This window comes from Pseudochaenichthys georgianus, chromosome 18 (assembly GCF_902827115.2).
Source record: "Pseudochaenichthys georgianus chromosome 18, fPseGeo1.2, whole genome shotgun sequence".
Classification (NCBI taxonomy): Eukaryota; Metazoa; Chordata; class Actinopteri; order Perciformes; family Channichthyidae; genus Pseudochaenichthys; species Pseudochaenichthys georgianus.
Window position 1 is genome coordinate 11,544,828 of NC_047520.1, and position 17,685 is coordinate 11,562,512.

A 17,685-nucleotide genomic window follows, 5' to 3' on the forward strand; every position below is an offset into this window, starting at 1 on the left:
ATATTTTAGTAAATTGTTTTAAACAAAGCATGTTATCCGTCTCTAAAATAATAACATTCTGGCAACATAAACAAATCGAACTTGCAGCTGAAAACATTTTAAGAACAGTAGGGCATAATGTTCTACCAATGTTATCAAAAACATTTTAGGAAGGTTATCACCAAACATTTTAAGAATGTTTTTAGAGAACCTTTCAGAAGAACGTTCTGGGAACCAAAAGAAAACGTCCCTCTGAAAACATTCCTAGAACAATGAATGTAACACTCTCAGAATGTTTTTAGAACCAAACATTTCTAGCTGGGCTGAACTGGAACGACAATGAAAATAAATGAATTGAAACTCAAATTGGAAAACTAATAGTTTTTCTATGTTCATGTTAATGTTCAGTTTAATTACATCCTTAACCTCACAACATCAGGCAAGCTCCTTGAAATGTTTGAAAACTGCTAGGCGTTTTCACACCGGAGTACTTTTCCCAGGAATAGTTCAGATAGTTCCTTGGATTTTGCGTTCACACCAAAAAGATTTGGAACTAGAACTTGTGAAAGTGCCTAATTAGGCCAAGTACTTTTCCCAGGAATAGTTCCCGGAACTTTTCCCCAGAACTTTTATTTCCTGGAACTATCTAGTAAATTGCGTTCACACCGGAATAAGTCCCTGAGGGAGCCGCTGACGTCACTTCTTCTTCTTCTGCTTTGGGTTTACTGGCAGGCTGCAAACAACTTCACGGCGTATACTGCCACCCAAAGTCCCCGGCCGGAAGTCCCCGGAGTTGGGGAGTCCCAGCAGCTTATACCGAAGCCTTCTGAGTACATTGCCAGAAGCGCAGACACCTCCTCATCACTCCACCGCTCCCTTGTTTTCTTTTGTGTTGCCATAAGTTAGTCTCTCTCCGTTGGTGCGCTGGGCTAATGCTAATAATGCTAATGCGAGCAAATAAAATGGCGGCTTCACAAAAACTTTTCAGAGTTTTACGGGGCGTGGTTTGCAATTCGCCCAGCCAATCAGACATTGGAACCTTTTTCTCCCCAGGAAAGTCTCTGCTCTCTAGCAGGGACTAAAAAGGGGTGAAAAGAGGCGCTTTCACACCGCAGTACTTTTCCCAGGAATAGTTCCGATAGTTGCTGGGATTTTGCGTTCACACCAAAAAGATCTGGAACTAGAACTTTTTTGCGAACCTTTTCACCCCTTTTTAGTCCCTGCTAGAGAGCAGGGACTTTCCTGGTGAGAAAAAGGTTCCAATGTCTGATTGGCTGGGCTAAATGCAAACCACGCCACGTACAACTCGGAAAAGTTTTGTGAAGCCGCCATTGTATTTGCTCGCAGGCCAGCACACCAACGGAGAGAGACTAACTTATGGCAACACAAAAAAAAACATGGGAGTGGTGGAGTGATGAGGAGGTGTCGGCGTTCTGGCGATTTACTCGGAAGGCTTCAGTAGAAGCTGCTGGGAAGCCAGTCCCCAACTCCGGGGACTTCCGGCTGGGGACGCCGTGAAGTGGTTTGCGGCCTGCCAGTAAACCCAAAGCAGAAGAAGAAGAAGTGACATCAGCGGCTTCATTTGCCTAATCCTCCCTCAGGGACTTATTCCATTAAAGAGTTCCGATGAACTAAGTACTGGGAACTAAGTACTGCAAAGTACTTGGTGTGAAAGCGCCTAATGATCGCAAAAAACTGTTTTAGTTCCCGATCTTTTTGGTGTGAACGCAAAATCCCAGGAACTATCGGAACTATTCCTGGGAAAAGTACTCCGGTGCGAAAGCGCCTAATTTGGTCTATGGATCACAAGAGATACAAGTGATAGTGAGGGAATGTTATTTTGATAAAGGGAAACATTACTTGGGACTTGCTTTTTTCTTAGATAAAATAAATCGAGTCAGACACACAATATAAACTTCACAGCTGCTAAGGAAATGGTGTATTATTTGAACCATGCAGTATGTTTTTATATTGAAACATTTCTGGCCATGCTTGGTTGTTTCTACCCTCCTCAGCTACAGAGAGTCAGCAACACTTTTTATATACCTGCACTTCAATTATCTCTGTCTCACAGCTTCCTTTCCTTTCCCCCCGTCTTGTTTGTTGTTGTTGTGATCCGCTGATTCAGTAGAGAGCAACAACAATCAGCTCCCTGTGCTTCCCTTTGTTTGGCTTTATGTCCACGGAGCAGCCACCTCTGACCACTCTGCATCCCATCTCCAGGAAACAATGACCTCACAACCAGGTCGCTCAGGGCTCTGGCACTGATCCATACCCAGGACAACACTGCATTTTATAAAAGTTATCTTCATGACTTTTACTCTGGTACACCAACACTTTTGTAATTCTAGAAGATAAACCAGAACTAGTGAAAATAAGTGTTGAAAATGTACAGATTTTATGTCGATTTGATTGGACTATCTTGTAAACATTGATAAATGATTGTCTGAATTGGATCAAAGCATATTAGATAAGTAGTCAAATGTGTTTTTCATCTATTCCTTTGATATCACCAGGGGAATATATGGATTTATATTGGACAGCCCCAGGTCTGTGTAAAGTATTACTTCTCAAAAAGGTCTACCCTTGCAAAACTGGTAAATTCTCTCTCTGGCACCTGCAATCATTAGCTAATATTAACATCCATTTTGGGTGCCTCAGGAGTCAATATGATAGCTTAATGCAGGTTTGAACAGTGTAGGGAGCAAAGCAATTGTGGTGTGTAACTCTAGGCAGGTAATAAGACTGGCTGGCAAGAGTAGCAGCGTTAGGGATGGAGAAAAAAGGAAAGAAAATAAGCTGGATCAGTGCTGCATCCAGTCGGCTAGTGCGGCCCCCGGGGAAATCAAGTCTGTGCTCTCCGACACTCAGCACGCCATCGATACGTGGTGGCGGCGGGGGGGTAAAGGCATGGGTGTGTAGAGGGGGAAATGATTAAGCCAAAATCCAGCGTTATACTCAGGATTAACTCCCAGACACGAGACATGGTGGCTATTGGCATACAGCAGAACAAAAAAACAAAACAGATGCTTGAAAAAAGATTGATTAGGAAAAAGCCAAAGAGGGTGGGGTGCTGCTGAGATTAGCCGCACTGACAATAACATTAGAGGAGAGAGATACCTCTCTCATGCAGGTTTTATGAGGCAATAGAGAGGATATACAGAGGACAGGGGCTCAGATTGTAAACAGCGAGAATATGGGCTGCAAGGGTGTGACTTTCTGAAGCTCTGAGCAAGTGGCATTCTGGTGTGTAATACGGCCATGAAGTTATGACTGTAAATACAAATAAACAAAGCTACAGTGACTATGTAAAGCTCAGAGCCAAGGTGGAGTCAAATAATCTCCCCTTTCTAATGTGATAGACATGACTTTAAAATGATGTGTTTACCTTTATCAGTACATGTTAACAAAACAAAGTGTCAGATATTGTTGATTATTTTAGCAATCAAATCATGGATGCTGTCCATCTGCGTCTCTTAATGACAGATTTATTAAAATTGTAGATTCCTATCCAACTCCTGACTTGTTGTCATTATAATTAATTATATGTCATCTCCCCAAACGGAGCTACCCGACTGAGAAGTTGTGTTAAGGTTGGAATTATCTGAGAGAAATTGTAGCGAAAAGCAAGAACACAGTAATACCCAATGGATTTCACAAACACTTGAAATCATTGGTATCTCAATGGTGACTGAAGGGGGAGGTAATTGTTGTCTGTTCTTACCGTTGAACATAGATATCATTGATAATCATACAAATAGAGCTAACAAGCATGGTGTGTTGCCTTTGATATGTGGAGTTCTGTGTGACGCGCCCCCCCCACTCACCATCGCAGCCTCGTTCCACCTGCCCCACTCTGTGGAGGGCGTCTGCGATCAGGTCGGGGAGTCTCCCGTTCAGGTCCACGGAGGCCAGGCAGCCCTGGTACCCGTCCCGGGAGGCGATGAGCTTGGGCAGGTTGCTGTACATGCTCTTTGTCACGCCACCGATATACAGCTCCCCTGTAAACACCAACATAGACACAACCTGTGAGAACAATGCTGTATTTGTTGTCAAGGATAATTAAATTCAGACGGCAAGTGCTTTAATTTCTCACTTCTTAACCGAGATAATATGTGTGTACATATCAGTGTTAGGGAGGCTAGAATAAAGCAACCCATCGTAAGATAATGATTCAACATCAAAACAAACAACAATTAAACTGTCACAGTAAGCTACACTGTTTTCATTTATTCCACCTCCCATCACTGAAAAGTATAAATCATCCTTTTGTTATTGTTGCTAGCGATGCAAGCCACGGACATACCGTACATCACTATATTGTCATTCAATAAATATGTCATTGCTGGACACGGCGACAACAATCTATAACGATATTCACAGTATCACTAACTGCCGTATTGTCTTTAAAAAATGCTTTAAGAAACATTAAAACACAATTATACAGTAATGTTAAATCTAAAGAAAATACATTTCATTGTAGTTGTCATCACAGGGCAGAGGATGTTGATTGGCACAAGACAACTTAAAAAAGGAAGATGAGCATAATTAGGGAAAACAATTGTGGTATTTATTACCAACATTATTTCAGAAACAGACAAACATGTGTCAAATGTTAAACACAGCAAAACGATTACAAACTAAAATATGAATGAAACCTACCACCTGCCCAGGTAAGGTGAGCTGAACAAGGCGCAATATTTAACCTCATCCAAAAATAATCAACAGAAACATGTTTGAGTAAAGGCTGGTGTGATGATTTATCTACAGGCAACCATACAATGTGAATGAACATCATTTCCAGCAGCAATATCTTACATCCTACATGCCCCAGCCTTCCCTGCAAGGATGCAAGGAGGCACACCTGTTTCCCCAACTGTGCATACAGTGTTACATATACAGTATGTTCCCTATATTATTAAATACATATTCTGTTTTTTAAATACCAAGTAATGTGATATTAACATCAATTCAACATGGTGAAACACATAACATGTTCCTTATGTGTTGCTGAGTCTCAATGTGGGGTTCCTGTGAAGTGTAGTGTGTTGCAGATCTGTGGTGAATGTGTGTAGTAGATAGATGACAGTAAGCATTAGAGCAGGGGTTCTCAAAGTGCGGCCCGCGGGCCAATGGCGGCCCTCGGAAATGTTTCTGGCGGCCCGCGATAGTTAATAGGACACGCTGAAATGCATGCGTTATATTTTAATCCTCCATGGTTCGTATCTAGTAAGAATTAGAATCGAATTTAAGAACGGTAAAACTGTGCCCCCTGGGTTGTCATTCCTAAATTATGAATGACAGCTTGTGGAAAGTTTGCTAGACTACTGGTTGCATGGCAACTAGGCATCTCGCGAGATGCGGTTAAGCGGAAAATCTGTTGTAAGTTATCAGAATCAGAAACAGGAGTTAGCTAGCGATTCTAGCTAGTCACTGTCTATAGATAACCCAACTTTGTGTCCTCTGCAAGTTCTTAATGTATACTGTATAATTGGTTAGTACAATAAAGAAAGGATTTGTTTTGGAATTATTTTGTGTTCCGTTTTTTCTTGGGCGGCCCTCAATCCAATATTGGGTACCTAAATTGGCCCTCACTCATCAAAACTTCGAGAACCCCTGCATTAGAGTCACAAACAGACATATAGTGGACATTTTAAAGCAAAGCAATCTGAATGTTAGGATGTGTGCTATAGATTGCACAGCATCCAGTCTGACACATTAGAAATGACATTTGATGCTTTACATTTGATGTTTTCATGTAAAGCATACTTTATACTCCTCTGGGAGAAAAAGCAAAATATACAAAATGGTATTTTCTCATGAATAAAGCAGAATGTGTGAGTCCTCAGCCACATGATAAAGCTGAGTTTTAGAAGATCTCCGTGCTCAAGCACAATTAAGGTCTCTTTATGTTACAACATAAAAGGAAAATGTGTCCACTTTTCAGCCACATTATTTTCTCCCCCTTCCACTTTTCTTTTCCAAGCACACTGTTCTGTGGAGTTGTGAAGAAAACGCCAAGTGAAATCATACAAAAGCACAAAGAGTCCTTTGATGTAGGTGCATATGAATAAACACGCTTTGCAATGCTTCAGGCATTTCTCATCACCAAAAATCCTACTTTATCTTTAAGTGGGCAAAAAAAAAAGATATTCAGCAAAACCTTTTTCAAACAGTGGGGTCCTGCTACAAAGATAGGACTTTTAGAAAACCAACAAAATTACATTTTCACAGCTGGAAACCAGAACTTTCAACTTAAGCACTTTGCAAAGCAATGAGGCACGAGGTCAATGATATGTGGACTCTGTGTAATGGAATGATGTTTGCCAACTTCTCTCCAGAATTAATGAGTACTTGACACTTCATATCTCCCAGCTGGGGCTCCCGGGTATTACAGTCAATACAGAGAATGAATTAGCTGTCTGACTGAGTGATGTCCTGAAATCACGGCTGTAAAGGACTATTTAGCAAATGTGAAATTATGAGTATGGACTTGATCTCCAAAGAGCAAACCACTCATTTCCGGCAGAAGTGAGCAGCATGTTTGAAATATGACTGGCTCACTGCATAACTGGGGTAGAGGAGAGAAGAGTGAGGCTGTGAGTGATGTACTGTAAGAATTAGTCATGCAAGTTTTGTTTTCCTTCAGTGGAGTAAAGACTACAGAAGAGGAATGAATATGCAGCACACACACCCACCCACTCAGAGAACAGGGCTCTCATTGTGTTCAGTTAAGAGCTGAATACTTTCATTTGAATTACAGATTTTCTGTGGGTAAAGTTTTGACTTCTTTGTTCATTTGGGCCAGAAACGGTTTGTTGTGCAGCATACATAAGAGCTGTTTGTTTGTAAATGTAACACGGCTGCAGAGTCACTAGGGATGGTTACTGTGGAGATTCCAGCTTCTTACATCCAACAACAACAGCAGAGGTTAAAGGTTAACTCGGCAACCAAACGCAAACAATGTCTTTTTAGTGGTGAGCAATAAACACATAATTATAAAGGCTATTTTAGTAAATATGTATCGTTTTGTATCTTAGGTTAAAGAAAAGTACTCATCAAAAATGATGTTCCCACTTATGTATCTAATACCTTCTTTTTTTTTAATATTGTAACTTGGTGCTTTTGTTAAAAACTCGTAGTGATCACATATTGTATATGGATAAGACTTATATTTAAATGCACTTAAACTACTGTCTTCTTGTTTCTGACACATTTGCCTTCATTTATGAGTTTTGGATTACAGTGTGTGGAACTGTTCTAGATGTGGGAGGTTAGAACAATGACTCATCATGTTCCTAGCAGACAGGAAGTGTCCTGCTCTGCTGTCCCGGCAGTGAAGACAGAAGAGGCCTTCTGCTGAAGAGAAGAGAGCGATCGACAAGACGGGACCAATTAGGGCCTCCCGGACATCGCCAGAGACCAACGCCTCCACATCTCTATGGTTACCGTAATGACCTCTCAGGGACCGGTGGGAGGAGTTGGGAGTATCGGGCCTCTGACAGCACAATCTGGAAGAGCACACTGATTTCAAATGTGCACTGGACAATGTGGCTTTCCAGGGATTTAAAGTGTATACCTCTGTGGAGATGGTTTCATTGGTCTGCCACAGTATATTTGTCAAGTATTACATTACAGATGTTTGTTTTCACTGTAAACCATGTGTTGATTGACTAATTTAATGACATGCTATATTGTGATAAACATTGTTGGCAGGATAACAAAGCATATTTACCGAACGGGTATATTTTGGACATATCTCACAGTCCTACGTTTAACTACTCATTTTAATTGGTCAGTAACTCTTGTTCCCGTAAGATAAGACCAGTATGTCGTCCATTTCTCGAATTGGATCCGAAACCAAGTGATCGCGTTTGAATATCTGACCATGTTATGCAATACTGTGGTAAACATTGTCATATCCATTGATGCCTGGTGTCATCTCCTAACAATCAGCTCCCTCTTGCCTTTTCTCTTGCGGACATAAAGCCGACCATTAACTTTCATTAAATGCCCTATTAAAGGTGTGTACAAGTCGAGATGCTGGCAGCCGGGTGGTGCTATAGTGTTGAGACAAAGGCTTACAAGAGGAAGAAGCAGGGATTTCGTGATTGTTAATTACAGAAGCACTCCGATCAACAAAGACGCCACAACAAGACAATTGCTGAAGAGAATACATGTTGACGGTAACTGCACGTTAATTGCTGATGCTAAATTATAAGTTGTGTAATTATGTTGTGTTTTGGGTGCTTTGTAAAGCAAATTATGTATCAAGAAATGTTATCCATCACAAGAAAAAAGGGAAGCAACTAAAACTGCAATTACTTGATAGTGTGGGGACATGTTTTCACTAACAGCTGCTTGTATGTCCTCTCAGTTCTATTGTATCCACAGATGGTGAATTACATGTTCTACAATCTAGCCAGCCAAGAACGGGAAAGAAATCGGAAAACATTTAGTGAAAAAGTAGCAAATACAATGAGGTAAAGTGTACCCATATCACAAATCAAGCTCATCCATATTCAAGCCCTTGTTTGTTCATGACAAGTAGTGTTTATGCAAGGTAAATTAACCTGTGGCTTACAAAGTATCAGTTAAGCGTGGAACTAAGCTTCTAATGCTTGACGGGTTCAACTTGCAACTTGAAGCAATAAACACAACTATAGTAGATAATAAGAACCAATAATACGATTTTGAGCATTAACTGTTTAATTTAAGTATTAAGTATGTACTGATGTGTGTAGCAAAATTGTACATATGGACATCTACTACATACAGTAGCTTTAGTCGATAGCTTAAAGGGGCTTTTATGAAAATTTTCAGGTTTACATTTGTACTAATTGCCTCTCCAGTGACACGTCTCCATGCTTTAATGTTCAAAAAGCTCTTTATTCTTCTCATGCTGCCTGTACTGCAGCACCGCTTTTCACCCTCTGTCTGAAACCAGAGCCCAATATGCTCCGATTGGTTTGCTTGCCGGCTCTGTTGTGATTGGTCAACCAGCTTAGAGATGTCCCGCCCCAAGCCTTTTACGTCAAATATGTTGGAGTGCTAGTCAAAATAAGTGTTGTTTCGTGATGTCACTGTGTTACAGACGTAAACAAAGGATTACAATAGAGCCGTTTCAGGCGGGGCGTGGGGGGGGGGGGGGGGGGGTCCATTTAGATGCACATAAACCTATATACACTACAGAAGAAAACAGGAGAGGGCTTTTTTAACATTTTACTCCAATTGTGTGCTGAAAACATGTTGAGGAAGCTTTAAGAGTTAGAATGTGTCCAGAGACCAAATCAGACGTCAAGTAACATTACAATAATAAACACACATTACATCACACAGGGTCCCTTTTAAATATACATCAAGAAACATATGTTTGTTAATGGTGCGACCAATCGTTCAATTCAGAGGTAAAGCTACTCTTCTGCACATGCATTTAATAACACCCTTGATGGCACGCTGTACTGCTTATCTCATGTCTCTTAGCTGCTCTATAATAATGTATGGCCTAGTGTTGCATGTAATAAAAACATATACAAGTTGCGACTAACCCATAGTTTTCCTATAGGGATATACAGTAAATCTACATTTGAGGTAATACAAATACTAGAATTATGAATTTCATAGAACATTTGGAGAATAGAACATGCACACCGTGACCTGTGCGCAATTAGTTGCTATGTGGGTCCTGACAGGGCTCGGAGTGTGTGCCAGTGCTCGGTGGTGACACTTTCTGAAACAAGATTGTGTCGCTGCACAGACAGGCGTCATTACACACTTCCATGCTTCCTTTCTCCCCTTATGAAATGTCACTCCGTATTGAGTGTCCTTTCGCTTTGCCTTGGCTGTTCTCTCTCCTTCCCGCAGCACTTTAGTATTTCTCACATCGCTCGGTCACTATCTTTTATTCTCAATTGGCCTCATATTTGCGTTCATGTCCCTGCCCTTTCCTTTTCCACCCTCACTCAAAATATTCTAACCTTGTATTTCTTTATCTTCCTTTTCTATCCATATCTCTTTGCGTTATTCAATTATACCCATGCTCTAGTTTTAAAACTGGCAGAAGTTGAATGTGCACAGCCGGCACTTTTGACTTGATACATTCTTCAGGTTACACTTTTTGAAGTTGGTCCACTGAAGCTGAATATGACTGGTTGTGGGCTCAGAGCTGTTTAAGGTATTACAGGTATCTAAATCAGTTTGATCTCAGTGAGGGAATGCTAACTGTATTTCAGAAAATGTACTTGCAGATTAAATGTCCTAGCAGTTATTGTATTGAACAGTTCAGGAAATCTACTCCAATATGTACACTGAACAAAAATATAAATGCAACACTTTTGTTTTTGCTCCCATTTTTCACGAGATGAACTCAAAGATCTAAAACATTTTCTATATACACAAAATAACCATTTCTCTCAAATATTGTTCACAAATCTGAAAAAATCTGTGATAGTGAGCACTTCTCCTTTGCCGAGATAATCCATCCCACCTCACAGGTGTGGCATATCAAGATGCTGATTAGACAGCATGATTATTGCACAGGTGTGCCTTAGGCTGGCCACAATAAAAGGCCCCTCTGAAACGTGTAGTTTTGCTTTATTGGGGGGGTCTGGGGGGGTCCGAAAACCAGTCAGTATCTGGTGTGACCACCATTTGCCTCACGCAGTGCAACACATCTCCTTCGCATAGAGTTGATCAGGTTGTTGATTGTGGCCTGTGGAATGTTGGTCCACTCCTCTTCAATGGCTGCCAAGTTGCTGGATATTGGCAGGAACTGGAACACGCTGTCGTATACGCCGATCCAGAGCATCCCAAACATGCTCAATGGGTGACATGTCCGGTGAGTATGCTGGCCATGCAAGAACTGGGATGTTTTCAGCCTCCAGGAATTGTGTACAGATCCTTGCAACATGGGGCCGTGCATTATCATGCTGCAACATGAGGTGATGGTCGTGGATGAATGGCACAACAATGGGCCTCAGGATCTCGTCACGGTATCTCTGTGCATTCACAATGGCATCAACACAATGCACCTGTGTTCGTCGTCCATAACATACGCCTGCCCATACCGTAACCCCACCACCACCATGGGCCACTCGATTCACAACATTGACATCAGAAAACCGCTCACCCACACGACGCCACACACGCTGTCTGCCATCTGCCCTGAACAGTGAAAACCGGGATTCATCCGTGAAGAGAACACCTCTCCAACGTGCCAGACACCATCGAATGTGAGCATTTGCCCACTCAAGTCGGTTACGACGACGAACCGAAGTCAGGTGGAGACCCCGATGAGGACGACGAGCATGCAGATGAGCTTCCCTGAGACGGTTTCTGACAGTTTGTGCAGAAAGTCTTTGGTTATGCAAACCGACTGTTGCAGCAGCTGTCCGAGTGGCTGGTCTCAGACGATCTTGGAGGTGAACATGCTGGATGTGGAGGTCCTGGGCTGGTGTGGTTACACGTGGTCTGTGGTTGTGAGGCCGGTTGGATGTACTGCCAAATTCTCTGAAACGCCTTTGGAGACGGCTTACGGCCCCTACACACGGCGGCGTGCGTTGCCGCTTGGCGGTGGGCGTGTCTTGAGCTTGGGGAGTCAACGCGAGCAGCCCGACCAACAACCAACCACATGAATGTCCCGCCCCGGACATACAAAGCAAAGCATTCATGCTACATACATGCTGGCTAAATATACTGTCTATGCTTGCTAGCTGTCCATTCAAACGAAATACACTGGATATAAACTCCCCAAACAAGCGAAAACCTACCAGTTTCCCCCACTGTCTTTGCCACCTCCCCCCATGCCTGGCTCCTCCGGTTTGTGTCCCTGTATGTTCCCTACCGCCACGATCATTTTCTCCTCCTTTTGTTGACATATGGAAAATAACTGCGGTCTGGCTCTCCCAACATACACCCGGTTTGATTGGCTACTGCTTGTACTGTCAGATTTACATACGAGGGATTTGATTGGCTGACGCCTCCGTCTAGGCGGAAAAAGTAGAACATTGCTCTACTTTTGCAGCGAGCACCTCGAGAGAAGCTACGCTTTGCTCCCATAATGCAGTTCGGCGAATCGTGACATCACCCCATTCAAAGTGAATGGGCAGAAGCATTGAAGCGGCAAAGCACGCCGCCGTGTGTAGGGGCCGTTATGGTAGAGAAATGAACATTCAATTCACGGGCAACAGCTCTGGTGGACATTCCTGCTGTCAGCATGCCAATTGCACTCTCCCTCAAAACTTGCGACATCTGTGACATTGTGCTGTGTGATGAAACTGAACATTTCAGAGTGGCCTTTTATTGTGGCCAGCCTAAGGCACACCTGTGCAATAATCATGCTGTCTCATCAGCATCTTGATATGCCACACCTGTGAGGTGGGATGGATTATCTCGGCAAAGGAGAAGTGCTCACTATCTCAGATTTGTGAGCAATATTTGAGAGAAATGGTTATTTTGTGTATATAAAAAATGTTTTAGATCTTTGAGTTCATATCATGAAAAATGGGAGCAAAAACAAAAGTGTTGCATTTATATTTTTGTTTGATGTATTTAATTTAGTTCAGTGTCAAATCCCCCAAAACTCAAAGATACATCATATAATGGAGGAGGGCAAGCTTTTCTCCTTCAACCTCTCTTTGTTAATCTGTCTAAGATGGCAGAGGAGGGGATCTGTGGATGAGACAAATAAACAAATGCCCCCATGGCAATAACCCATTAACAGGGGACGTTGTTATCGCTCGGGCCCCTGCCAGGTGAGTCAAGGCAATGAGGCCCCAAGGATGTATGAATGACAAGGGACTAAGTGTACCCTGCCGACTCTTGAATAAAATGAATGTGGTACATTTATTTTCATTGTTGGGGATCTTATCACATTTCATTTGTTCAATCCACGTCAATTTCAAACATGTTTTACTTCAAAACTGTATCATTTCTCTATTTTTATGTATTACTTTGTTGCTCACAAACCATCTTTTGTACATCAATCAATCTTTTGTAGGGTCTGTCTGTACTAATTGCACTTTCTTTATGTTGTAAATTGCCCTCTTCTCCCCGTCTATCCATCTCCTGAGAGAAACGAGGACGTCTACAATTACACGACAGTTATTGAAAACAAGGCGTATTTGTGTTGGAGCACCTGTATGGAAAAGATTATGAATACATCATTACAAAAGGAAAACACACCAGGGTACGGGGTTTAATTGCCACTTTCTGTTTTCGCTTTTTGTTTGCAAGGAAGAGGATTCCACAAAGTACACGAGTGTACAGGATTTGTTGTTGTTGTTTTCCTCACATACAGATATGCTTTGTTGTTAGCAACCATGTTTGCTGTTAAATTGTTCTTATAATTCATTTGACAAACAGTGAAGTAATTCAACAGTTAAACATGTTAAAAGCAGTTCATAAAATATCACTGCAATGCTAACTGTAAACATTTGCCAACAAATTATTAACTAATTATTGTCTATATCTGTATATATCTATACCATTTGTTGTTTTATTTAAAGGGGCCCTATTGTTATTGTGAAGGTTTTCCCTCTCCTGTAGAGCAGTGTTTCTCAAACTTGTTCATACCAAGGACCACTTAACCAATAAAAAAACACTCGCGGACCACCTAACTCCACAAATATCCAAAATCGCATCGTTTTTCTAGAACAGATTACAAATCGACTGAAAATGGTACAAACAAGAGGCAACATGTGTGATGAAGGTGTTGCGCTGGGCTATATCATGCAATCGAAAGTGAAACTTAACATCGCTTCATTGCGGAGATATTCCCGCGAGAGTGCAGAAAACTTACATTCATTTATTTATTTCAAATGTGAAATGTTGCCAATATACTCGCGGACCACTAGGGGGCGCTCACGGGCCACCAGTGGTCCGCGGGCCACACTTTGAGAAGCACTGCTGTAGAGTGTTATATAGGTTTTGTTTGCATGTAAATGGTCTGCAAATGCGAAAATCCCAAAGAGAGGGAGCTTCTCTCCCACACACTTCGCCCCCCATCATAGTGACATTAACCATGTACTAAATATGAGAAAAATTAAACATATCACAGTAGCATCACAAAATACAAACATGAGTTTGACTGAGTGGTTGTAACGGAGCCGATTGAGCATCTACTCTACACACATTCAACTGTTTGCAGACACACACTCAGTAGAAAGGCTGTCTATCTCAGCTCCACCTCTACTGAGGAAATGAAAGGGAGAGATGAAGCGGCAGAAAGGAGGAGGGAGGGTGGGGAAATGGCCAAAGCCGAGTAATGCCAAAGTAAATTGTAATGTAAGACAGGTCAGTGGGGATAAAAGCTAAAACACGCTGCTCTATTGCAGCACTCCAGCTACCTAGCCCATCATGTATTGAGAGTGCACTGACACTGAGCAGGAAATAGAGGGGAGGCAAATGAATAAAAAGTCTGGGTGGAAAGGTGAGGCTTTACATGTGTGAAGTACCGTATTTAGTGTTATACTTGACTTATGAATACGTCTCAGTTGACTACATATCAAGTGAGTATAATAGGTAGTTTATAACACTTGAAAATGATGTAGGTATTGTGGCATGTTCTGCAGTGACGGTGATACCACGTTGACTTAATCATTCAGAATAGGTGTTGCTTGGGAACAAAAGAATAATGAGAAAGATAACTGTGACTGTGGCAACATCATCAACTGTGCTGATGACAGATTCAAATAAATGACTGGTGCCATGTTGATAAACTCTTTATCTCTAAATTCCTGCTTTCACTGTCGTCACACTCCTAAAGCGTGAATGTGTCTTCTCTCGTTGCCATGCACGCCCACACCTGGAGCAAAGTGACGCAGAGTCATAGAGGGAATTGAATAAGGTGCACATGTCGTAAACACAGGTGCAGGCCCTCATATTCAACCTGACATCTCTTCCTGACATCAGATTGCAGCCGACACATCGCTCCCACAGCTTGTTTACTCTCACAGCAGGGAACTAATTAGTCTCAAGGGAACACTTGCAATCTAGTATATCCCTATTTAAATGTAGAGCAATACATCTGAACAAGATAGATTATCCTGATTCTGAAATGTGTTTAAGAAGTCATAGGTCTGTGTTTTGTTTTTTTAAACTACTAAGGATTAGTGTCAGTATACGGACACTTGTCACATATATCTTTGAATAGGCACAATTGTTTATACTTTACAATAGTTAAAGTATTCAGACATTTACCAACATGTAACCTCTGTCGGATTCACATCGTTTACATGCATAAACCATGGACACACACACACACACACACACACACACACACACACACACACACACACACACACACACACACACACACACACACACACACACACACACACACACACACACACACACACACACACACACACACACACACAACACACACACACACACACACACACACACACACACACACACACACACACACACACACACACACACACACACACACACACACACACACACACACACACACACACACACACACACACACACACACACACACACACACACACACAGTGGAAGTAAGAAGTAACAGTTGGAAACACATATTGTTGGAAAGTAAAAGTTTGTCTTTGTTCTACTTACAGTTTCTCGATTGCTAACACGCTACAATTCGACATAAAGCACAATTCTTTTAACTGACACTCAAAGAGCAAAACATCGGCTCAAATCTCCACAACTCTAAACACGTTTTCAGCTTTTCACACAATTTGCAAATCAACATGGCACTTTCTGCAAACCACTGCACGCGTTTCTCCACGTAAGACTCAGGAATCTGACATGAAGTCACGTGTTGGCAGGTTTAAAACACTGATATTCAAAATGCCTCACACATGGACCAATGATCAAGAAGCACGTTCCACCTGACCAAACAGCTGGTAGCATAATGTTGGCTCATCAATCAGGATGTTAGCACAATGAAAAGACCACAGGTGAGTTCTTTCTTACAGCAACAATGGAAGCCGACATGGAAGAAAGAGGAAGAGGAAGAGGTGGGTGAGAGTGAGAGGAGGAGGAAGAGGTGGGTGAGAGTGAGAGGAGGAAGAATGAGAGGTAGAGCTGGAGAGAGAGGACGTGGACAAAGAAGAATACTCTCGTGCTTATATCTGTTGTGTGAAACGTATTGACTTCATTACTGTAATTGAATTGTTGGCATGTTGCAGACTATAACTGTACACACATCCTGCACAATGTACTGTGGTAAAGTTACTTTGATGCAACACAGACACTGACCGACCACTATGTCTTTGTTGTTTATCTGAAGGACGGAGAAACAAAGAGGTGGAAGGCTAAGGATGTGTAATGAGGCAGGAAGCAGCAGCTACCAACTGGGTGTTGGCAAACAATGCCATCCCACTTAGAGAGATCCGAAGCAGAGTAGCTGAGATGTGCTGAGATGCATGTTGCACAATGTTATCTTTGAATACAATGGGATTTCTTTCAACAACTCATTTGTATTTATTCCTTTACTGTATTTCTGTAAACTCAAGCAATCTTTCTCTGCAGAACCCTCTCTGTACAGAGCACAGCCCAGAACAGGTGAAAGTGCTTTAGAGTACGCTCAGCAGTGTGTAGTTGGGTGGTCAAACCATCTAGTATTATGAATGAAGTTATATTTGGTGCTAAAGTTTGCATTTAGTAAGTGTTTATGTAGTTGTGAGGGCAGTTCTTCACCGCGGGAGAAATGATGTGTTTTACACTTTGGGTGTGTGGTTTTGTGAATTGTGTTTAGTGTTCTGAGGAACTGAGCAATTTAAAAAAAAAAAAGTGTTAGCAATCGAGAAACTGTAACACATTCAAGGCCTTTTTTTTAAAGACGTTTAATGGAGCCTTTAGAGAAGCGGTGGGTTAATACTGTATGTGTTTGACAGCTTAATTAGACATTAGAGCATTGTAACGCGCAAAGCAAAGATTACGAGGTCGAGGCTATTATACACAGATATGTAATCAGTGCTCTTCAACAGAACAGCACAACTTATTATTGTCTGTGCTGTTTCCGTGGTGGCTAAGGCTGCGGCCCCACGAGGACGAATTCGGTCGTTTGCGTTACTGTTTAGTGTCATATAGACCGTTCGGCCACACGAGGACGACCGAATATGGCACTAAACGACTGAGGAAACGACAACGGGTCCCAAGGTGGATAGAAATGCATACGCCACTCTCTGGGGGGTCAAACAGCTCCGTGTGTGCGCCCTATACGGACATTTTCAGATCACTGATAGTGATTGCGCAATAGCCCCGCCTCTCCCCACCTCTTCTGCTCACCTCCGCTTACCCCGCGCCAGTGCTGAAGTGTTTCGCCACCAACAACAACAACAACAATGGCGGATCGCAGAGTTGCTATCGTGCTCCGGACGCTATTGACCATGCTACAGTTGTTTGTGCAACATCTACAGCAATAATGATGAGGCAATAGCCCCGCCTCTCCCCACCTCTGCTGCTCACCCCCACGTCAAAGTAAACTGCACCCTGAATTCAGATTATTTATCTTTCTCTCGCGAGTGAAGTCTAATCTGACAGGACGGAGACACGCAGCTCTGCTCACCTGCAGCTCCTCCCGCTGCAGCAAAACACACACTTCAAGTCAGATCATCACCCTTAGCTATTTTAATTACCTCTCAAACTCCCTAAACTAGTTATAAATATGTTTATTTTTACTGTCGGCCGGGTCACTGATTACTGGATGAGCTGCTGCATGACACA

General features: G+C 42.2%; 1 protein-coding gene across 1 annotated transcript in view; it reads right to left on the reverse strand.

Moving 5' to 3' along the window:
- The window catches only part of nrxn2b (neurexin 2b), a 769,387-nt gene that overhangs the window by 311,758 nt on the left and 439,944 nt on the right, over nucleotides 1-17,685 (reverse strand). The window contains 1 exon segment of the mRNA XM_071206612.1: nucleotides 3,807-3,980. Within this exon segment, the coding sequence (XP_071062713.1) occupies nucleotides 3,807-3,980 (174 nt within the window).